Source organism: Mirounga angustirostris, unplaced genomic scaffold (genome assembly GCF_029215605.1).
Source record: "Mirounga angustirostris isolate CCGP_5_RB_7025 unplaced genomic scaffold, mMirAng1.0.hap1 SCAF_2, whole genome shotgun sequence".
NCBI lineage: Eukaryota > Metazoa > Chordata > Mammalia > Carnivora > Phocidae > Mirounga > Mirounga angustirostris.
In genome coordinates this window covers 32,320,846-32,345,443 of record NW_026991710.1, presented here as the reverse complement: position 1 = coordinate 32,345,443, position 24,598 = coordinate 32,320,846, and the positions used below count along the sequence as shown (strand labels likewise).

Here is a 24,598-nt window from a genome sequence, read left to right as displayed (position 1 = left end):
TTCTAATAATTCGAAATTTCAGTCTAAGTTCTGAGATCTACCTACGTAATTACTATGAATGCTTAAATAAGAAATTCTCCATATATCATGTATATTACCGTTATGTCTTTAATATTTTAAGATATCAATTCATAACATACTCAAATGTTCACTATGTTTTATTTTTTGTAAATATTATGTAAGAAAAAGAAAAACACTTGTGCCCAAGTTATATACAAAAATTTGATGAATGTCAGTGTAGCTTCTTTTGACATTAACAGTGACAGCTTTTGATTTGTAGAAGGGCCACCACCTAAAGAGACTGCTCACTTAATCAAAAAGCTAGAGGCAAATAAATGTATCCTTATGACAAAGATCAAAGACTCAGAGCTGAAGGACTGAAGTAAGATGTGAGAATCAGATATATTTAATCTAGGAAAAAACAGAGGAGTAGTACTATACACAAAAATGACATTTCTAAATCTAGAATGGTTGTTTTTTGCAGTAAGATATTAGGATAGAAATTTCAAATCTTTGAGAATATTAAGTTGCTTTGACGTGTTTTTATATCTAAAAATCAGGGACTTTTTAAAAGCACATTTTATTTTTGAAATAATATTTTAGGAATAGTTTGATCACTGCAGATGTAAACTATTTACTCCCATCTTATTATTTAATTTCTCAAGCTTCTTTTAGCATTTTAAAAACAACTACAATCAGATTTTTTAAAAAAATACCATTCTTACTTTTATATCTCCTATAAGTGTCAATTTTATATTCTTGAAGTACGCATACAGCCATCTCTCACTTAAAAAAAAAAGGCAGTCTTTTTCTTTCATAATGAATATCCCACTAAGATGATATTTCAATATGGATACTAAAGAATACATTAACTTGATTTCAATAATCATTAGTTATGCATATTACCTTTGTTGTAAGGAAGTAAATTATAGCAACCAATGTGTCTATAACCTTTACAACTTTAGACATTGCATATAAATTTTATACTCATATATGTATAATCTCTCCAGGTAGTAGATACATGTTAAGATTTTTATAACTTATGGTGATAAATGAATGAATGTTTTGTTTTTCTGGTTTTGTTATAATAGTCTTGATACATTGCATTGATTTTCAAATGGGAAGATGATTACTTTTTGGGTTTCCATAAAAATGATAAACCCTGAGCCTTTTACTGTATACATTATTATTCTCTTTATGGCAACAAGTCTCCAAAGAAAATGCAAAGCAATGAAACCATACTAACTCAACTGATCTCCATATTAAAATTATTTGGAGTTCTTATTCACTTAATGCCAAGTCACAGACTAATTAAAAAATTTTTAAATTAAATACACTAGTTACCTATGTAAAGATACGCCCCTCTCTTCATTATACAAATGATTATAGATGACTGGTCTATATTTATTATTCCAACACCACAATTCAGAATTCCATGTTCTGAAGGTTAGAAAAGGAGAAAGCAATAAATATCCCCAAGTAAGAAATACTTGAATCTATGAATTCATTTTGTCTCCATCTCTTATGATGCCTATAATTAAGAACCAACACACAAATTACAAGTGTTATCAAAACCTGCAGAGAAATTTTTAAAAAAGAATCCAGTAGTCAAATTAGACAAACAACAGCCTTTAAAAACTGAGAAATATTTCTGCATGAAGATGAACCAGAAAGATGAGTTTTATGCTGTGACTTGTTACATAATATGCTATAGTAGTTTAAACTGATTGATAAAATTCATTTCAAAGATAAAGCCAGGTTCCAAGGGGGAAGATGGATAAAGTCATTGAGACATCAACCAATTTTTTTTTTATGTTCTCTCCTCAAACTCACTCTCCCTTCTTCTCTCCCTGCTTTTAGCAGCTGACCACATCTAGCCCCTCTGTGTTCCCTGATACTCTCCTGAAGGAATGTCCTTCACTTCCCTAAATAGCCCAATTTTCAGTGAAGTGAAGGTAACAGGAATTAGTAGCTGTCATCTCAGAAAGAGACATGCTACTGTATTTCCTGTATTAGTCTGGAGGGCAGCAACATAGACAGGACAAAGAGAAATAACCATAAGAAAAATATTATTGTAACTACAATGGTGTAAAAAAAATTACTGACAACTACAATGTACATCTCCTTGTAAAACTCTTCATTTTCATTAAGATTTAAAAATGACTCCATAATCTGTTGCAAAGTAAAATGTCAGGTCTTCTATAGTTTTGCTATGACTATAGAAGGTAAATGAATGAAGCAAACTGCAAGCCCATGATGCATAAAATTGCTACTATATATTATTTTCAAGGCAGAGCCATATCTATATATGGAACATAAGGTATTTCAAAATGAATGCAACTTGTAGTCTTCATAATTTTACAGAATCAAAATTGAGAACATTTCAGCAAACCCTAGCAAAAGTACCATATATGCATACCCAGATGTTATATATGTGTATGTATGTAGAGGTATATATCATAGATAAATAATACTACTAAATCATTAACACTATAGAGAATATACCCCCACACCCCGTTTCTAACAGTAAGAAAATAATCAACCTGCATGAACTGGAATCAGATTCATTTTCTTCTTCACTAGTGCCATCATCCACTTCTGGTCTATCCAGCCAATGTGCACCGCCACAATCTTCTGCTGTAAACTCAAATGCAGGGACTTCAGAGGTGGATGCCATTGGCCAAGAAGGTGAATTCTGAAAATCCAGTTGGCTGGACCTTCGGTAACCAATTGAAGCCAAAGGCAATTGTAGGCTACATGGATTTAAAAACTTTCTCCCACCGTTTGCTCCAGTCTGTCCTCGATTCCAAAATTCTCCCTGCTGGCTGTCAACTGTAGAGTTAGATGATGCTTGATGGCTAAACCACCTCCATCTGATTTTCAAAATCTGCTTCACATCAAACTCTTTACGAGAACCAGACATCCTCAGAGAAACCAAGTGATCGTCTAGGCAACGGGCAAAAAGCACTGCACACAGATTTGTGCATCCAACCAAGACAAGAGAAGTCTATGCCCTGCTGTACACAATAAACAGATTGAAAGGAAATAAATCACGTTCACATATATAACTACATTAACTTTTATACCAATATAGCAGATTATAAAGAACAAAGGAGAATGAATAGCGATGAAACACGGTGGAACATTCCGTTCAATCAGAGCAAACTCTCATCCACCTATCCTGAAGCAGCTAGACCACTTCCCCCCTCTCTTTTCCCATACTGACCATTAGCTCTCACAAACACTGACAGCATTCATTAAAGTCCTTTCAAATGCAGAACACCACCCTCTTTTCTTAAACCACAAATGACAGAAACAGAAAGCACTATCCCTTGCAATATCTCAGTCTCTGCTGCTTAGTGTATTAACTCTTTCATTGCTGAAACAAGGAATTTATTCCAGAACATTTTCCTTTGTACATAAAAATCACTGTAAAACGAAAATGTTTCTAGTTTTATACTAAATTCCCAAATGAGATATCACAAAATAATCGTTTTTTAAAAAGCGTGTTTTAATTAGATGAGTTATAGTGACTTTCAAGCTGTGCTCTTTAGAGGGCAGGAGGAGGGGAAGGGAGACAAAGGTGGGGCTCCAGTTTGTTGCTTTCCATGTCTATCTTCTTCCTTCGGGGAAAGGAATGTATTTAATTAATACAGTAAGATCTGGGGTAAGATTTCATTTGGGCAAAGATTAGGAAGACAGAGAAAGAAAAAGTCTGAAAACTACAAAGGATCAAAATATGACAGTACTTACTCTTTTTTCAAAGAAATAACTGGAAGCCAATATAGCTCTATAGTTAGGATTGGGCTGCTTTGATTTAGTATAATTTCCGAATTTGTATGACATCGTTTAGGAGGAGGAAAGTGTGGCTCAAGAAAGCTACCAAGGAGTGGGACAGGATTATTTCTTGGGTGTACAAGTATCCTAATGGTGCCCTCTGTTGTTAGCAAAACAAAACAATGGTCTGAGCATGGTTACAGTTAAGGCAAATTGATAAAGCAAATTTAAAAAATCAATCAAAATTTAAAATACTGAGTATTTACTGTGAGCAAGACACCCTGCTAGGCATTGTGGGGGACACAGTTACATAACATCTTGGTTCCTACCTTCAAAAAGAATTAAATCGAGTTACTGAAACAAAAAGTACTTGGCAATTTAAATATAAGACACAATATAATGCTGCAATATTAATATACTGTGATCTACACATGCAGAATTTAAGTTTTCAGGGTGCTCAATATCTAATGCTATTTCACTTGAAAGACAATGCCTATTATCAACTGACCAAAACAAGGCTCCATTGGAGGCTTATAAAAATATTGGGAGGCATAGATCTTAACTTTACACAGCTCTTCAGAATAAAAATTATTCAGAGAAATAAGAACGAGAGGCATGAAAAGCCATCTACGATGTTGTGGTCAATATGGCAGAACAAACCATAAATACTCTAAGAAAGAGGAAATAGATATCGGGATGGTGTGGAGTGGTATGTGCCAATTTCATTAGGGAGAAGATCTCTGGGAATAGTAAGTTGTATAGAAAGAATGAGGATATTTTATAAAGGAAGAAAGACATTAATAAAAGCATGAAGTGAGCATATTGACAAAGAAAGAGGGGGTAAAAATAGCAGTTTGATCAGCCAGCCAGACATACCTAATTAATTTTAAGGAGTAATAAGACATAAACTGGAATGAATATGATGAGATAAAATGCATTAAGCATAAAGCAAAGGTGTCAAGACTCACAGGCAATATTAAGTGGACCGTTGAACTGGGCAATGTTTTAGAAAATTAATTTGGCAGTAGTATGCAGGATGCATTCAAGAGTAAAATGACACTTTCCCTGTCTGCTCACCTCTGTCACACTCCTTCATATCAACAATTCTAACTCCGCTCTATCTATCCAACTTTATTTCTATCTATCCAACTTTATTTCTATTATCCAACAAGGACACACTGCTTCATCAGGTGAGATAGAGTCTACATTATGTTGCTCCCTCTTTTATATGCTGCTTGTGTCCCAAAGTCTCTGGTTTTAAGATCTTACTCATCCTTCGAGGTTAGCATAGGCATTACTGCCGAGAGAGAGGCTCCTCCAATTCCTCTAGCCTTGTGATTCTCAACGTGGGTAGAGCCTCCACTCCTGCACCCCAAAAAGGCTTCTGGAAGTCACAGGGGGTGGGGGGTGAATTTGTAGTTGTTGGATGACTAGAGAGTGCCACAGGCACTGAGTGGACAGAGGCCAGAAATGACCAACATCTTGCAGTGCATGGTACAGACCCATGCCATGGGGAGATGCCCCTGTGGTAACTCATAAGGATCTCGTCATCGTCTTCATTCAATTTGACATAAAGGATTCTTATCTCACCAGTGTTTTGAAACTCATCTGTGTTGTTGTCTGTAGCAGCTGATAGCTGGTTTTTATGGCTATATAGTATTCCACTGTATAAATATACAACCATCAAAATACATTCTATTGCTCAGACATTTTAGTTGTTTCTAGTTTTAGACATTTGCCAAGTAATGCTGCTATGAATATTCTTGTCTGTGTTATAGGATGCACATGTATATGCATTCCTATTGCGTATATATATAGACAGAAGCAAAACTGCTAGATTATAAGATATGCATATGTTCAATTTTGACTGTTATTACTGATTTATACTCCTACAACCATATGAGAACTCCAGTTACTCCACACGCAGCCAACACTGGTATTGTCAGTCTTTCATTTTAGTCATGCTGATAGATGCAGAGTGGAATCCCATTTGATTTTACTTTACATTTCTCTGGTTATTAACGTCATTGGGTAACTTTTCATGTTTACTGGGCATTTGGATATCCTCTTTGTGAAAGGGTCTTTGCTAAGTTCTCTTTTTTTTTTCCTATTATCTCTATCTTTTTGATTTGTTGGAGCCCTTCTTATTTCTAATATGAGCCCTCTATTATCAATATAGTTTTAATGTAAACCACCCTTTTTCCACTGAATTGAGGTATTACTTTTGGTAGTAATTAGCATCTCATATATAGAGAAATTTCGGGGTGCTACTTCTGTTCTATTTGTCTATTTTTATGCCAATAGTACAGTGTTTTATTTAGTCTATTAGATATAATGTTTGCTAAGGTTCCTACTTCCACATATACCCTTTTTTAAAAAAAGATTTTATTCATTTGGGAGAGAGAGAGAGAGAGAGAAAACAAGCAGGGGGGAGGGGTAGAGGGAGAAGCAGGCTCCCCACTGAGCAAGGAGCTCAATGAGGGACTCAATCCCAGGACCTTGGGATCGTGACCTGAGCTGAAAGCAGATGCTAAACTGACTGAGCCACCCAGGCATCCCTCCATATATGTCCTTTTAAAAGAATTTTTAAAGCTAGGGAATCTGGGTGACTCAGTCAGTTAAGCATCTGATTCTTGATTTTGGCTCAGGTCATGATCTCAGGGTCGTGGGATTGATGAGTCCTGAGTCTGCTCTGCGCTCAGCAGGGAGTCGGCTTGGGAATTTTTTCTCTCCCTCTGCCCCTCCCCACCTAAAATAAATAAATAAACCTTAAAAAAATAAAATAAAATCATTTTTAAAGCTAATTTTAGATATTTACCCTTGTATATACTTTAAAGTAATATTACCCAATCCTCTCAACAAAAAGCCCTGACCCCACTGAGATTCTAATTGGAATTGCATTAAATCTGCATATTAATTGAGTTTATTGGCATTTTATGATATTAAGGCTTCACATCTAAGCATATATGTTATTTAGTTTGTTCAGATCTCATGCTCAGGAATAAGATTTTAAAATCTTTTGACTATAGGTTCTATGTTTTTCTTAGTAAATTTTTTTTATCATGTTCTTTTACTTTCTTTTTTTGTCACTGTAGTAAATGCAGTAATTCTTCTCTAGTTTCATTTCCTCATGGTTCTTTTTTTTTTTTTTTAAGATTTTATTTATTTGCCAGAGAGAGACACAGCAGGAGGGAACACAAGCAGGAGGAGTGGAAGAGGGAGAAGCGGGCTTCCCACTGAGCAGGGAGCCCGATGCGGGGCTCCATCCCAGGGCCCTGGGATCATGACCTGAGCCGAAGGCAGACACTTAACGAGTGAGCCACCCAGGTGCCCCTCACATGGTTATTTCTATTATAATGACAGTATTGAATACATTTATCTTGTACCCAGTCATTTTATCACACTTCCTCATTAGTTATATTTTTTTGAATTGGTGTTCATTTCTCATTATGTTAAGTTACAGGTACCTTTGAGACATCTAAGTGGAGGTGTCAGAAAGTTGAATAAATGTTCCTAGAACTCAGATCCAAGCTCCAAAAAACTCTAAAAGAAGTCTAATGGTGGAAAAGCCACCAGAGGAGACTGGTAAGGAATAACCAATGAAGTAGAGGAAAATCCTCAGGGTCTGGTGTCAGGCAAGTCAGAGGATAAAGGTGTTTCATGGCCAAAGTCATGGCCACACGTCAAATAGGAGGTTGGGTACCCCATGCAAAGAAAAATGTCCCCTGGAATTGTCAACAAAAAGATTCTGCCAAATCAGATAGGAGCTGTTTCAGTAAAGGGAAGGTGACAAAGCCAGACTGTGGTGGGTTTAAGAGTTAATGGAGTATGAGAGGAATAGGAGAGGACATGTATAGACAACTTGGTCAGGAAATCTGAACAGTGAGGCTGCAGAATGGGATTATAGCTGGAAGAGGTGAGGGATCAAGGCAACAGATTTGCTTACTTGCTTATTTGTTGATTTTTTAAAACATGGAACATATTAGAATGATGAGAACGATCCTGCAGAAGAGGAGATTGATGACTATAGGGAGAAGCACTGAAGCAAAAAACAGTGAAGACTTTGATAAAAGGGAAGGAATGGCACCTGAGTGCCGTGGATGGCTCAGACAGTCATAGGAGGGAGGCTTCTTCTGTTGTAAGATTTATAACTTTCTAACTGCATTGATTTTTTAAAAGGAAAGGCATACATTAAGCAGTCTACTCAAGATGAAAATCAAATCAGCCCTCTAAAAAGAGTCATGAAATAATAAAGATCAGAGGAGAAACTAAAGAATTAAGAAGTAAAATGACAGAATTAATAAAGATCCAGCTCTTAGAAAATTTGCCAGTGTATTCTCTTACCTTCTAGCAAATATAATCAAAGAAAAAACAAATTAGAACTTAGAGGATAAAATAAGTTATAATAAAATAGAATATTTAAATAAGAGTTAAAAAATAAAAGACTAATATAGCTACAAAGATTTTAAGTGTCAAATTGAATAAGGGAAATGCTGACAAATGGAGAGAATTTAGGCAAGTGAAGTTAGAAATTAGTCTTCAAAGATAGAATTTTCTCAAAATCACTTACAGCTAGATCTCTATTTAATAGTTTTGCCTAAGGTTAAGCTTGTCTAAGCACGGGTACTTTAGAGAAAAATCTTCATTCTGACAAGAAAAGTTCAAAAATTATCTATTGATACAGTAGCTTGTTATAGACCCCATGTTAGAAAGAGCTTTACAGAAATTATTCCCCAGCTTTAACTCAATTCTTGGGCCATACTTTATGAAAAATATGTAGTAGGCTTAAGAATTAATACTTTCATGGCATGGAATTCAGCATTTATTTTTTTAAAAGATTTTATTTATGAGAGAGAGAGCGTGGGGAGGAGCAGAGGGAGAGGGACAAGCAGACCCACACTGAGCACAGAGCCCATCGCGGATCCCAGGACCCTGAGATCATGACCTGAGCAGAAATCAAGAGTCGGTTGCTTAACTGACTGAGCTACTCAGGCGCCCCTCAGCATATATTTAAATAACAGTTTTTCTTCTGTCTCATCAACTTTAATATAAATATAAAATAATTTATTTTTTATTGTTGTGTCTCTCTCTGGCAAATATAAAATTGTTTTGCTCAAAAATTTATCCAGCTCTGATGAGAGGTACTCCTTACGGTAATTATTTTTACAAGATCAATATATATTAAAAGTCATTATATTGTTAAATTATTAAAAAGGTCTGCATGGACTACTCCATATAAATTAGATCCCCCCTGTTCTCTATCCCCCAACTCTTTAAGTTCTTTTCATAGCACTTATCATTGCCTGGCATACTAGGTGTTTATTCCCTTATTTATTGTCTTTATCCTTAGTACAAAGTAAGCTTCAGTAGACTTTCGTTAATCACTGTAACCTTAGTACTTAGCATGGTACCTGGCAGACAACAGGTGCTCAATAAATATTTCTCTAATGAATGAATATATCTAACAATTATAAGAGCAATAATAAAAAATAGACATTTTTGAAATTGTAAAATAAATATTCTACTTTAAAAAATATTAGAAAACATTTACTTCTGGGGACAAACCATTTTCAGTATTTTTTCAACTTAAGAGGACAATCACAGTATGTTACTCTACGAATTTCCTTTTTCTATTTCATTCTTTAGGCATAAAATTTTTGTCACTTTGAAATCTAATGGATAAATAGCCGATGTCTTTTCAGACTGACATTTTCTTCAAACCTATTATGAAATTATATTTTGTACCTCTTTTATTTTAATAAGTTGGCTTTACTTAAACTTGAGATACAGCTCAAACTATTTAAAATAGGAAAATTCCAATTCTGAATACATTTTTCAAAATGTAATTAAGGAGTCCACATGCAATTTCTGCTGCAAATCTGCTCAAATGTTAGTTTGTAAATTTATAAGATGACTCTGTTCAGTACTGTAACAGCAACAGTGAAATGTTATGAAGACAGACTGCAGACAAGCTCACTTCAACTTTAAAAAGTGCGACTTTTAAAAGAACAGCTTCACTCAACAATAAAAATCAAAGCTACTGAGGAACCGGGTTATATGGGTAATCGTTATTTTACAAACCTCTCTTCACATAGCATTTTTAAGACAACATTATTTGTTTTATGGAGTAATCAATTATAATGAATCTACTCTTGTAGTTTTAAATGTGTACTATAGATCGCATAAAACACTTCAGGAATTAAGTTTTCCTTCAACTATAAGAAGGAGTTACAACACGTGATTTCAAAGAATCCTTTAAAGTTTGATGTTCCGGGGTACTTTTAAAACTTAGTAAAAATGGGTCTTTTATCAGAATTTGGCTTAAACATCAGAAAACTAATATAATTCCACTAACACTTAAATTCCACTAACATTTAAAAATGATGGCAGAAAACAGTTAATTATTTACACAGGTTAGAAAAGATGTGAAAATTAAACTTTAATTTCAGGAATACATCAGATATTCTGTACCTCTCTCCAACTACATAAAAAGCAAATGTTATAAATGTGAAGAAAAATCCTGTTTATGTAAACTCAACACATTGTTGTGCTGTATGCAAAAAGAACTTAAAGGTGAGAAAACAGACAATAAAATCGATCAGGGCAGGGACCATTATATCCCTAACAACTCATATAGTGCATGGCATTCAAATATTTATTACATTTAAATCAAAGAATAAATGAATGACACAGACCTTGATTTGAAAGATCTTAAAATCTAACAGAAGAGGTTTTGGATGAAACTACGACTGAATTATCAAGGAGGAAGTGTGTCCTTTATCTGGGAGAGGATGAGGTTCTTGAGTCAATTTAGATGTATGCTTCAAAAAAATTTGGCATTTACTCTTGACAAATAAACTATATATCTACATATTTTAAAAAATTGGCAACAGTGAATAATAGATTTGTGAGGGAAGAGACCATCAGTAGGGAAGCCAGTTAGAAAACTCTTCAAGGTGGGTGCCTGGGTGGCTCAGTTGGTTAAGCATCTGCCTTCGGCTCAGGTCATGATCCCGGGGTCCTGGATCCAGCCCCACTTCCTTGAGAACTACTAATAGTCCTGGATCCAGCCCCACTTCCTTGAGAACTACTAATAGTGTAAAACCAGTTAGCTGGCCCATGAACAGGCACTGCTTTAGACTTTGATGATCTCCAACACACACACACACACACACACACACACACACACACACACACACCTAAACCCACCCCCACCCAGTCTTTTACAGTTATCCAGCCTTCATCAAATTTGAGCAAATTTGTTAAGAACTCTTCTATATTGAGATGTCCCAGAGCAATCAACTTAATTTTCAAAGAATGACTTTTCTTTTCTTTATACTCATTAATTAACATGCCTAAAATGTTTCATAATTATTAGAAAAAGCATACCTGTTAAAAACGGGTTTGTAAATAAACACAAACAACTTTTGGTGAGTACCCAGCTCATTAGGTAAGCACAGAGTTGTGCCCCACCATAGGGCATCCTATTTAGCCATGAGTATTTAGTTGGCCCTGGGGATCAGTAAGTACAATTTACAGAGAGAAAAGAATGCATTAGGTTAAAACTATGAATCAATTTAGAGGAAGCCATTTGAGGGTGCTTCTGCTATTATTTTCCCACATTATTACTTATCAGTGGTAGCCTAAGTGATATAGCAGAAGGCTTGAGTCAATAACTAAGCCACTCACCAGCTAGCTGTATGATTTGGGCAAATCACCTCTTAGGTCTTCAGTTTTCTTTTCAGTTAAATGGGATTAAGTAAATAGCACCTGCAAATTATAAGGATTTGAATACTAATAGCAGCTACTATTTCCTAAGTGCATAAATGTGCATGATAATACATGAAGTCTCTACATTGAATGGGTCTTTAGTTGTCTCACACACTCTGGCAAGCAGGGGTCATTCCTCTCTCCCCTTACATATGAGGACACTGAAGTCAAGTGAGGTTACAGGTACCTGCTGAGTAGCAGGGTTCAATGTGAAGCCAGGACTGACTCTAAAGACCATGTATGTTCAACTGTAACACATCGCTTCTTGCTTGTAAAATATTGTCATTTGGAACTCGTAACTACCTTGTGAGAAGGTACAGTATGCATTTACCCCCATTGTCCGAATTGGGAAGCAGATTCAGAGTACAGTTGATTTGTACAAGATTAGATAGCAAGGAGTAGCAAAGCAGACTTAAATTCTTTACCAATAAGATCTGACCAAAATAAAAGCAAATAAGGCACTAAAAGAGAAAAACAAAAAACAAAAGACAGTCCTTAAAGAACACATCACTCCTAAAATAACAAAATACTAAGTTCATCATAATTGCAATTAAATGCCAAAGTGGCCTTTACTCCTGAAGTACAAGAGCCTCCCAGATTTCTCCCCACTTGACTCCTTCCCAATTTCTGTCACTAATTCTTATAGGGCAAAGTGCTGAGCCACATTAATATATATCAAAAGTACGTTTTCATCCCTCAACTGCTTAGTGGTACTAATATCTGGAAGTAAAGCAAGCAACATTTTAAAAATCAGTTAAATTAATATATGGACTTTTTATCCCTGAACTCATCTATAAAAGTTATCACAGTTGATACTATGAAGACCACAGCATAATTATAATAAAAGATTTACTTTCTAAAAAAGCCCTTTAACTTGGTGTGCCTGTGTGGCTCAGTCTATTAAGCGTCTGCCTTTGGCTCGGGTCATGATCCCAGGGTCTGGGATTGAGCCCCGCATTGGGCTCCCTGGTCGCAGGGAGCCTGCTTCTCCCTCTCCTCCCTGCTTGTGCTTTCTCTTGCTACCTCTCTCTCTCAAATAAATAAATAAAACATTTTTTTTAAAAAGCCCTTTAACTTGATGACAAGTAAAAAAAAAAAAAAGGAAGGAAGAAAGATAGATAGATAGATAGATTTCCTTGCCACCCATTCTTAGATTTTGTGACTTTTGGTATGTATTTGCTGTGGCGCAAGGATCAAGACTGTTAATACCATAAAGATAATGGCAAACCACAAAGTCCTGCTTGATCCTTTATGGTTGGCATGTGCTGTGACACCCAACCGTCTTATGTGCCATAAAAAGTAATAATCTGGATAACCATCAGTTTGTCTTTTACTGACCTGAACCAAATCCAGTATTTCTATCTTCTATGTAGCTTTATGGTGATGGAGGGGAATAAAGGAATCAGTCAGTACTCTCTGGATACGAATATAATCAAGCAAAATTAGCTGGGTTCTCGATACACATAATCAGCCAATCACAGATCAAGTTGATTCTGCTGCAGAACCAGTCAGATTGTATAAATTGTGTATTAGCTGGAACAGCGAAAGCAGGGTAAGTTAAGGGTAGTAAAGGGCAATGTAAACAACAGAGAAAAATGTGAACCACTGTTTCTCAGCTGCTTGCAATTAGAAACAGTTAATCAATACAAGTTAACCATTATAAAGAAATTCCCTACCTAGACCTTAAAAAAAAAAAAAAGCCACCAATTCATCCTATAATTCGACTCCAGCAAAAAGTAAAATGAGTTATGTCAGTGAGTCAAATAGCAATCAGTGGAGACCAGTGGAGGCTAGAATTATTTCTTAGTGTTAATTCAGTGTTGTTAGGAGGCAGGTCAGAGAAGTCCTCCCCAACTCCCCATCCCCAGGGTGGAAGGGGGAACGTGACAAATTTAGGACAAATTGGTCAGGCCCCTCCAAAGCACCATGCCAAATCTGTCCAGCAATTCTAAACTCCTGTGGAGCAGGAGAATTGGGTATTCCTTCTTTCTGCTTATCAGAGAAATATCTCCCCAAACAGAGGCAAATATTAAGTAAAAGTGAACCAACCAGCCTCAGTCTAAATCTCCTCTCATCCACTCTCCACATTATAGACAAAGTAACCTCCCAAAGTCCAATTCATGACCATATTACTTTTACTTAAAACTTTTTGTTTTCAATCACCTACAAGCTCAATAAAAGCCAAGATCTTTAGTATGGAAACCAGTGTTTCTAATAATCTAGGCGTTCTTGCTATCTTTCCAGCCTTACTTTGCTCTCAACCTTTCTTCCTATGTCACACTTTCCTCTCATAAAGAGTTAAAACACACTACATCAAAGGAAGCAAAATGAATATTATTGAATACTTCCCAAATGAAAAGGGCTATGGAAGACACTACAGATAATACAAGTGTGAGTGGAGTTAAATCTCTTTCCCTTCTGCATTTAACCTTGTTAACTCTCTTAGCCCTGTTCCCTGGCGATCTGATAAAAGTAGGTATGCCAACTATGTTACTAGGCAACATTGCTTATAGTAAAAATGATTAGTAAATTCGCAGCTGGACTCAGAGGAACTACAAATAAACTCTAAATATCTCATAGGAAGCCATAGCTTTGACTTCCCTGAGTGTGATGGCTCTCGTAATTGTCATATCCCTTATGGGGTCCCTGGATGCTAAGTCTATGGAGTTGTATGGCATATTGTCTCTTGTGAGACACGAGATTTTTTAAACCAAGACAGCTCCTGCATCCATCTTGTGTGAGCTTTCTCTCCTTCAGCAGAGCTTTCACTTGGAGCAAGGACTCCCAGATGGCTACAGGAACTGCTTACATGGACTGCTGTGAGGATCACAACCACTGATGAGGAACATTTGATGCTGCCTTGTTGGCAAGCTGTGGTTCCTGCCTGATAGCCTTCTAAGTAAACAAGCCTATCGTAGTTTTCGGTTTAGTTGAACCTAGAAAGACCCGTCCATTTGCATAGCAAGAAGAGTAAAAGAACGCCTTAGAATGACGTTCCAGGTGTTCTATAATTTGTACCCAAACTCCTCCCTGTCTGCTCTTTTAGATTAATATATATCCTTGACAAATCACATACACAGCTTTTACTCACCTCTCTCTGTTGTTACTCCTTTTCTGGGGAGCCCGTCTTCCAGGTAACATATACTACCCCCCTTTAGTCCATCCCTTCAGCCATCTGCTGAGATGAAGCTATGGGTATTTGCAACCAGAGAGAAAGGAGATATTGGCTAGGTAAAGGATGCAAGGAAATTTCCTAAGAGAAGCTAAGTGTACACACTTGCCGAAAAAGAATGGAAATTTACTGAGAATAAAAAAATAGGTTGAAGTTGGAGGAGAGATGTGGCAATAGCACGTTAAAGTGTAAAATGTTTAGACAGAGTGTCTAGACCAATTGTAGAAAAGAGCAGAGCAAGGCAGTATATCGAATGCTCCCCCTTTTCCGCATCAGCCGTGGGGGGAAGCCAGGGAGCCCTGCGCATCAGCATTAAAAGCAGGTGACTTGTAAAAGTTAGACAATTCAGTAATCTGTACCTTGGGGGAGGGAGGAGGGATGGAGGAAAGGATTACAAAGGGGATGGCATTTACCAGTGGTTCAGGTAAGGGACAGTGTTGCCACAAGTGCTCCAACTCTACCTTCTCACCCCATTACCCTAACCAGCGTGCCCCAATAGAATGTGCAAGCTGATGTTAACTGTGTCGTAGAACTTTCAATGGCATCACAGCTTTTTTTAATCCCAAACTATTAGAACTGCCTCCTTCTCTATTACAAAGTTGCCGGATACCCTACCTTGTTATACTTTAGGGGCAACTCCATTATTTCCAAACTCTGATTGTGGTTAACTGAAGAACTAACCAAGATGTGGCACTGGACTTGCTAAAGGCTCTAGTAGGTTTCCTTTAAGTGTGTGAATTCTTAGGTTAAAACGCCCATTTAAAAGCAAAATATAGAGAATCAGTCAACAGAGAAAAAGAGGAATGAAGTATCTCCCGGAGAGACACTAGCAAGATATCATAGAGATGTGAAGGAAAGCAGTTCCAGCTCCTTTTTTTTTTTTTTTTAAGATTTTATTTATTTATTTGAGAGAGAGAAAAAGTGAGAGACAGCACAGGGGGAGGCAGAGGGGAAAGGGAGACCCAGGACCCTGGGATCATGATCTGAGCTGAAGGCAGACGCTTAACCGACTGAGCCACCCAGGTACCTCTCTGGCTCCTAATTTTCTGTTATGGATGTCAGTTGCCTCTGAGACTGAGCTGTATTCCCTGCTCTTGGACTCTGTGACATAAAGCTATATCCTTCTTCTAACAACACTCTTTTTGCTTAAGCTAGTTTAATTTGTCACCAAAAAAATCCCTAACCCAAAAACAGTGGTTGGAGCAAAGTGTATACATGATCAGGTTCTATCATAGTGAAAGATTCTGTTAATGTTGTTTTAAAGAGGAGAACTCAACTATTTTATTTGGGGTTGTAAACTTCCCATTCATCTTTTTATTCTCACAGGATCTAACATAGTGCCTTATACACACCACATTTAACACATTTAAATGTTTATAGAATGAAAAGAATAAATGTTTATTGAATGAACATATAATTAGAAAAGAATGAAATCCACTTGGTCAAAATAGTATGTCTAATTACGGAGTCTTCAAAAGCATTTCATTTCCAATTAATAAAAAATACTCTTTGCAATTCTCATTAGCATAATTCTATGATTAAACATACATACATACACCCAAAAATGCTGCATTCTGTGCTCTAAATACTAAAAGCATAATTTGGATTTCATTTATTCAGATATTTTGTTAATTCATGAGACTATAAAGCCTGCTTAGTGCAGACTATTCCAGTTCTTCTCCTTTTGGGCACATGACAGAATTGCATCTCTCAACTTCCTTGAAGTTGGGTGTAGCCATATGATTTCTTTGGCCATTAAAATGTTAGCGGAAGTTACACGTGTCACTTCCAAGTAGAAGCCTTTAAGAGCCAAGGTACAATTCATCACCTCCTTCCCCCCCACCCACCCTAACAATTGTGGAAGCATGTGTTGAGATGGAGCCTCCGATAAACTGGTGTTCCAAACGACTACCTGGAACAGAATTCTCCCGTTGACCCTACTTGGACATGGTCCTGTGACTAAGATACAACCCTTTTTCTAAACCACTGAGATGTGAGGGTCTTTTGTTACAACAGCATAATTTACCCTACCTGACATATTCAACAAGCACTTCTCTCATATATGGAGTAAAAACAACGAACAGCTCTGGCCTTCAATTTGTCTTCAGAATAGTAACATTTTGTATAGCACTGCATTATTTATATAAGAATACTTTCTTATAGAAGTGTACCTCATCATCCAGACTCTCAAAATCCAAACACAGGAACTAAATGGAGTCAGATCCATTTTTGGACCAATCCCTCATTCTCTCAACTCCCCACTACCTGCTATCTGAAACTCAGGGACCAAATACATTTGGATGAGGTGCTATTCCTTGCCTTTCAAACTCTTGCCATCTGAACTCAGGAGTGAAAAAAAATTTAGACAGTAAAGGATTCTTGATCCATTATTTTATTTGTTCCCATAAAGCTGTTTTGCTACTACAATACCTCTTAGCCCCTCAACATCCATTGAATGAACTGTGTGCTGTTATCATTCTAATTTTACAAACAAGGAAAAAGATTCAGGGAGGTTCATAAATTTGCTGGGAACAACCTTACATGTTAGTAGCACAATCCCAGATGTACCATGCTTTCTAAGGTCTCTTACAGCTACAGAATTCCAGGATTTGATACTAAATTAATAGTATCAATAATGTTGTGATTTAAAAAAAACCTATGTTAATCACATATTTACATTCAGGAATAATTAAAGTCATTATTGAAGCAATTCTACTTGCCTGAACGTGGTCTAATTCAGGACCCTGAGTGCCCTGAAGCACAGAACAGGAAGAAATCCTAGAGATCTCTTGGTCAAACAGGCAACTTGCAGAACAATGAGGAATTAAGAATTTAGGGGAAAGGTAGCCTTTTCCTTTGACATACAGTCTATTTAAAATTCTGACTTTTAGATTCTCTTCACTTCGGTTCTTACCAAATTGGCTAACCTCAAACTCTTTGCTCTCCCAATTTTTTATCAAACTTCGTGAAGGACTGCCTGTCCATCCATTTCTATAGGTTCAGTGGTTCTCAATGGTCAAATAAATTTGTAAAAGGTCACCAAATAACCTCCTTTAAAAGAATCATCTTTCACATCAGCCAAGAAATTGAGTAAAAAACTACTGAAATTTGTCTAACCCAGCTATTTCAAAATTATGAGTTCAGACTCTTATTTCAAGAAATAAACTATTGATTACTCATTTCTTAGAACACAGTTTGGGAAATACTCTTCTAGGTAATTCTAAATATTATGAATAGATCAAGTTAAGCCTTTAGAAAACATCTTTAGAGTTTTATTACTGCCCTACGTTGAAGAACACTGTCTAAAATTCATTATTTTCTGTAGGGATTTTTTTTAAAGATTTTATTTATTTATTTGATACAGAGAGAGCTCAAGAGAGGGAGCACAAGCAGGGGGAGTAGGAGAGAGAGAAGCAGGCTTCCCGCTGAGCAAGGACCCTGGGATCATGACCTGAGGTGAAGGCAGACACTTAACTGACTGAGCCATCCAGGCGCCCCTGTAGGGATTTTTTAAAAGATGTTGCCAACTTCATCATTCAATCTAATCTCCCCTTTTATTAGTGCCCATGAGAGACTGCTCTTCTCAGGCTTCATAACCAGAAAATACCCTCCTTAGGCAGAACTGATTTTTATCTTATAAGTAGAAACACACTGAAACTTACTTTATCGCCCCCCCTCCTTTTTTTCTGGCTGCTGTGAAGCCCAGAGCCAAAACTGTGACTCACTTTTAGTACAGGATCTTATACTATGTATGCACTTGTTGTTATCTTTTCCCTTGACTTTGTTTCCTTTTTTCCGGCTCTGCCTCAATTTTCTCATTTAGTTTTGTTTTATCCTTTGTACTATATGGACACAAACTGGCTTCAAATCATTCTTGGAACTCTATGTTATATACATTAAGTCCCATCTTCTTACTAGTTTCATACTGATTTTTCCCTACCTGCCCCATTACCCAAAAATATCCCTGTATTCACCTTAGTGTAAAAGTATTCATAGTTATGACACCAACAGAACATACACATTCACAATACAGTCAAATCCGCAAATGCTTAAAACCAGAAAAAAAGTCATTATTGTTCTTTTAGCGGTCTGATAACCAAAACGACTTATTAAACTGTGTTCTCAATAGAAGAATTACCATTTATTGGGTACCAGTAACTGCCAGGCACTTAATATACACCAGTTTCACTTTTTAAAGAATGAAGCGAGGGCATTTGCATATGCACTCTCTCTGAAAGGATCAATTAGAAACTGGTAATATTGAAAAAAAAAAAAAAGAAACTGGTAATATTGGTCGGCTGGGCGGGGAGAAACTTTGTATATCCCTTTTGTACCTTTTGAATTTTGTGAAAGTATCAACTATTCCAAAATATTTGTAAAAATCAAATGGGATAGTAAAGATGGCAGTAATGCTTTACTCTGCTATCACAAACTTTTTTCATCAGCTTTGGATCCCTGAGTATGCACTGAAATGCCCACAGGAGTTACAGGCAGGCACGCCAGTTTTTAGTGATATAAAGTCCCTTTCTGATTCTCCACTCTTCGGGATGAGGCAATTACTTAACAGAAAAACTGAGATTGCGATAGCCTGAGGACAACAATGGAAAAAAAAATCCGAAATAGTTTCCAGTTGGTTTTATTAGTGAAAGAGTGCGGGGAGGAAGCCACGCAGTCCACGCCTCAGCCGGCCGGCCGCACACCGCGTGCCCAACTTTGCCCAAGTCGGAGCGCGCGGCCGGGAGGCCGGACCGGGGTTCGAGCCCCGGCCGCGGCTGGGGCAGGTCCCCGCCCGACCCACCCCTCGGCTCGGAGGTGCCCCGGAGGGCCCCGCGGGACCCCGGCCGCCGAGGCCCCGCGGGAGGGTCGCGTGGGGGCGGGGAGCGGGCCTCGTCGCGCGGCCGGCCCGCCGCGGCCCCCTCCCCGACGCCGAGCAGGAAGGCGCACTTACCGCGTCGGGCTCCGGAGGCCGCCGGGGGTCAAGGCGGGGCGGGGCGGCCAGGCGTGAGGCGGGGGGCAGGCGGGGGGCAGGGGCCAGCGGGCCGGGGATAGGGATGCTCGGCCCCACGGGCGCCCCCAACCCCTCCCCGGCAGCCTCACCCTGGACGCCGGCCGGCCCGGAGCCGGCCACTCCCCCTCCGTCAGGATGCACCAGGCCGAGGGGGTACGAACTCGTCGGGCAGCCCTGGAGGGGGCGGGCGAGCTGGCGGGGGGCGGGCCGGCTTGCCCGTCAGTCCCGGTGCGGCCCGAGCGGCTGCCCGCCCCGCCCCCTCCCGCCAGGCCCCGCCCCCTCCGCGCGGGGCCGCGTGCCCCGGGAGACCGCCGCCGCCGCGCAGCAGCCGCCGGGTTGCCGCTTTCTCTCCCCCCCACAGCGCGGCGCGCGCGGACGGCCTGGGCCCGGGAGGGAGTAGGTCGGCGGAGATGGAAGGAGAGGGAGGGGAGGGGAGGGGAAGGGAGGGAAGGGGAGGGGAGGGAACGGCGAGGCGCGGGCTGCAGCTGGGGGAGCTCCTGGGGGAGGGGAGCTCCTTGGGAGAGGGGGGTGGTGGACGCCAGGCTGGGCGGGGCTGTGGGGCAGGGGCGGGGCGCGGCGGACCTGACAAAAATTCCGGTTGTTCCCGCCCCCTGAAGCTGGGATGAGGGGAATTCCTGGGGCTGGAAGTTTAGGAAGAGGCCCCTCTTCAGGGCAGGAAGAGAGCGGGCCTGTGGATTTGATTCCTTAGAGAACTGGACTGTAGTGTCCTAGGGCTTTGAGGGAACTCAGCAAGAGTTGCCTCTCTTCTCCATCCCCTACAACCCTTCCCCTTCGACAGTCTGATCATTAATGTGTACCAGGTAGTGGGTTTGTGCCACAGCAATTGTGATCCTCAGCTGTGTGACCATAATCCTTGTTTTCCAATGGCGGGATAATAGGAACGTAACAGAAGTAGGTTCTTTATTCATTCCTATAGCCAACGTACATTAAGCAACAACTGTATGCTAGGTGCTGAGAATAACGAGAACTAATTTATTCAGAGCCTATATGCCAAACACAGATTTTAAGGGCTTTACATATGTTAGCTCATAATCAGTCTTGGGCGAAACAGCTAAGGTCTCTGCCCAGCTTCCCCCCATGGAGCTCATGGTGGAAAAAGGAGGGAAGGAGTTTCCTTAGTTTGTCTCAGTGATACGTAAAGAAAATGTTCACCTGCTTTTGGTTCTCAAAGTAACTCATATGTTCATTATTTGCAGATTCCATGTTTGCTACTTTGAGCTAGCCGTGTGATGTCCTTGAGGATGAAATGTGGTCATTCTCCCCCACAAGATGACATTTGCTTAGGAGATCTTCAGTATGTCTCCACCATAAAAACCCAGTGCTAGCAAGTGGTCCAGAAAACTGATGGATCAAATCATTAACAGAACAATTTAGGCCAATTACCGTAGCTGCCTGCGATGGCTGGGAGATCTCTTTAGGGATCTATTTTGTACCCTCCCACTTGAGGAAGTGGTTAAGAAAAAGCAACATAATATACAACAATGAAGCATTGACATGGACTGCTAGCTCAAAGGGAAGCGGATGGGCCTACTTACAACTATTAAAATCAGGAAAGATACATCACAGAATCTAGCAATCACAAAGCACAGGATATATTTTTTTATCAGAGCCATGTGGTTGTGACTTCCACCCCACCCAACCCCATCCCCTTTGCAACCACACCTACACGCACAAACAAAAATTACTTCGGTGGCATTGTTTTTAAGTACAGAAGACAGTTGCGTAAGCCCTTGGCCTGAATTTTTGGGATTTGGTACTATTTTTCAGCCCTTACTTGATTTTTTTCAGTGTTAACATTTGTGCACAGTACCAGCAAATGACATTCTTCTCATAGTTATTTTGTCCCCCCTCTCATTTGTTGTTTTGGAATTTTAATTCAGCCTTTCTCTTTTGGGTTTATGGTGAGAAAGATTAGAAAAACATTGCAATCAAATCAGATTACAGTTGCAGTAAAAAAAATGAATCCTAATTTAAGATAGGAATTCCTATAAACCCTTTCCTTTTTTTTCATGTGAAATATATTGTTTGTCTGTCTCAAAATCTGTTCTCTTTGATTTACGCATCTGTATTTTCAGCTTATTTGCTCTACCACCCCAATAAACACAAATTAAAGAAGACATTCCTCATGATCTGGCACCCTGCTGCTGGCCTCAGCACCCACCTCGCTTCTTCTCAGGCTGTTCCCCACACTGGACTCCTGCCAACATACCAAGCACTTACCAGTGAAGCCTTTGCTTGTCCCTCTGTCTGGAGGGCTTTCAGCTAACCACATGCTGCCTCCCTTTTCCTTCATGTCACCTTTCCTGACTATCCTATGTCAACCTGCAAACCATGCCTCCCCCCCACTCTCTAGCTACTCATTTCTCAGCACATAGCACCACCTGACATATATATCTGTCTCTATTCCCACTAGAATGTGAACTCCATAAGAACAGAATCTTGGGGTGCCTGGGTGGCTCAGTCGCTGGGGGTCTGCCTTCGGCTCGGGTCATGATCCGGGGGTCCTGGGATGGAGCCCCACACTGGGCTCCCTGCTCAGCGGGAAGCCTGCTTCTCCCTCTCCCACTCCCCCTGCTGGGGTTCCCTCTCTCTCTCTGTCAAATAAATAACTAAAATCTTTAAAAAGAAAAAAAAAAGGAAAAAAGAACAGAATCTTGTCTGGTTGAATGGTACATCTCTAGTGTCTATTACTTATCAAGTCTGTCACATAGTAGATATGCAACAAGTATTTATGAATGAATGAATGAATGGCTTCACATAGGAAAGATAGTGTGCATTCCTTTTTGTAATGGCCAAAGGGTTTTCATGAAATTCACCTTATAACTGAGTCATAGGACAGAGATGTATTAAAAAGGTCGAAAATAAAGCCATTTCACCCTACTTAAAATTAGTATTTGAAATAGCTGTTTTTTAATCTCCTATTCTGGCAATATACCAAGGAACAGAATTTGAAAAAGCATTCACAGCTAAGAATTCAGGTTGAGATTTTACAAGTTGGCCCATAAATGGATCCATGGAATCAGAGGGTAATGATGGATCAGTAAAACCTGTCAAAGGCTTAATATTTTTCCCTGAGATGAAACAATATAGCAGTGATCAGAAGTGGAATAATTGAACCTAAATTTGATTACTGATAATTTGATAGATGGTATTAATGCTCCTTTGTCAGTACTCTAATAATTTTAATTGACAATCATGTTGGTGAAGTTAACAATGTTTTAATCTGGTTAAAGTGCGGTTCTGAAAGATAGCAAACAGAACTTAATCGTGTTGTGTAGACACCTTTAACAAAGAAATAGTGTGACTTCTGCCCTGATTACCAGTTTGTGTGAGTGTGGAAGGGGGATTAGAGGCTTAAATATCATTAAATATAGTGTCTATGTACAAAATCTGGATCCCAGGGATGGGATGTCTTTTAGAGGATTTAGGATTTCTTTTAAAAGTACAGCTGCTGTCCATGTTTTGGCATGAAACAGCCTCCTATTAAAATATGGAGCTTTAATAGTCAGGAGCAGATCATACCCCTGGAAGAAGAACTTCCATGTTGACAGAGGCAGGTGGCCAAGTAAACCCAACTCAAACTTTGTCCCCTTGAAGGTCACCTCAGATTTTCACTCTGGTTTCTCTTGGTTCCCCAGGGTAATTCATTTCCCTTTTAACGTAGATTATACAAAAAAGTGGGGGATGGGGAGAGAAAGACAGAAAAAGGAAAAAAAAAAAAAAGCTTCCTGGACTTCCTTTACCGGGGCCAAGCCAGTCTAGAATTTTCACCATGAGCTTTACTAGAATCTAAAGGAGAAGGAAAATGAAATTGTTATGGAAAATGTAAGAACATACATAATTCCATTCATTTGTTAAGTGGCTCTTTTGCAGTTGCCATTCTTCTAGGAACAAATATTTGCAGGCATTCTCCGTAGTTTCCTCCCATCTTGGCTCCCTTTCTTTCTCCACATGTTAGGTCCCTTTTCTGTCTTTCCCGTGGGAGCCATCAAGCCTGTCCCAATCACAGCCAAGGCTAAAAGCCTCACTTGTACTGTTCAATTCCTACCTGTGGTTCACAGGGATACAGCATGGTCCCAGTCCAATCACAAGACTTGGGGGCTGCCACTGTATATGAGCTCCTTCCTCAGGTGGGAAGGGTCCTGCCAGCCCACTGTCAGGCCACGCCCATCATTCCCCGGAACAGCCCTGGTGCCGGGGAAAAGGGGAAGGAATGTGCATTCTCTCATGCACATTTCCATCCACCCATACGTAAGTAGCCCTCCTACAATCAATCAGGCCACATTGTCCGACGGAAAAAAAAAGTTTTTGTAAAACAACTTTAAACACTTCCCGTCAGTCCCCTCAACCTTTGTACAAATCACAAACCCGATTCTGTTCATTTGCCAGGACCCCGCTTAACGCACTTCAGTGACTCTTCATCGTCTTCAAGGTAAAAGTCAAACATCTTAGCATGGTTATAAGATCCTTCCTAATCTAACTCTTCTCTATCTCCTCAGGCCTGTGCCCATTGCAGTGTCCAGTGTTTGTTATTTCTCCCACAATTATATCTTTAAATATGTTTCCTCCATCTGGACTGCCCTGCCTTTCCAATCCCTGCTTGTTTAGGTCCTTCAAGACTCAACTTAAGGATCACCTCCTCTGGCAGTCTTTATCCTGATCTCTCCAGGCTGAGTGTGTTCCTCCTCTGTATTCACATAAGACTGCAGGGGAGGAAAAATAATTTTCCCTCTACCCTTCTAAGGTTCTTGGCTGAGACACTCCCTGTAATAAAAGATTAATCATATGTATACCTCCTGTATACATGGGAAATACTCAGGAAAACTGAGTAACTCCCCCACATAGCCCAA

At 39.3% G+C, this 24,598-nt stretch overlaps 1 protein-coding gene across 8 annotated transcripts in view; it reads right to left on the bottom strand.

Annotated features, from left to right (window-relative positions):
- Positions 1 to 20,051, bottom strand: part of KLHL5 (kelch like family member 5) — a 90,302-nt gene extending 70,251 nt beyond the window's left edge. For 4 of the 8 annotated variants that reach the window (XR_008506611.2, XR_008506612.2, XM_045881309.3 and 1 more), the window contains exons 1-3: positions 19,668 to 19,796; positions 2,544 to 3,017; positions 1,345 to 1,440 (exon numbers count right to left, since the gene is read on the bottom strand). Coding sequence is in view for 4 of the 8 variants with exons in the window: in XM_045881309.3 (XP_045737265.1) it covers positions 1,345 to 1,440; positions 2,544 to 2,923 (476 nt within the window). In the remaining 4 variants the exon portion in view is untranslated. Of the gene's footprint in view, positions 1 to 1,344; positions 1,441 to 2,543; positions 3,018 to 19,667 lie in introns of all 8 variants that reach the window. The other 4 variants (XM_064584376.1, XM_064584379.1, XM_064584377.1 and 1 more) reach the window with 4 other exon arrangements.
- Between the last annotated feature and the right edge of the window lie 4,547 nt (positions 20,052 to 24,598).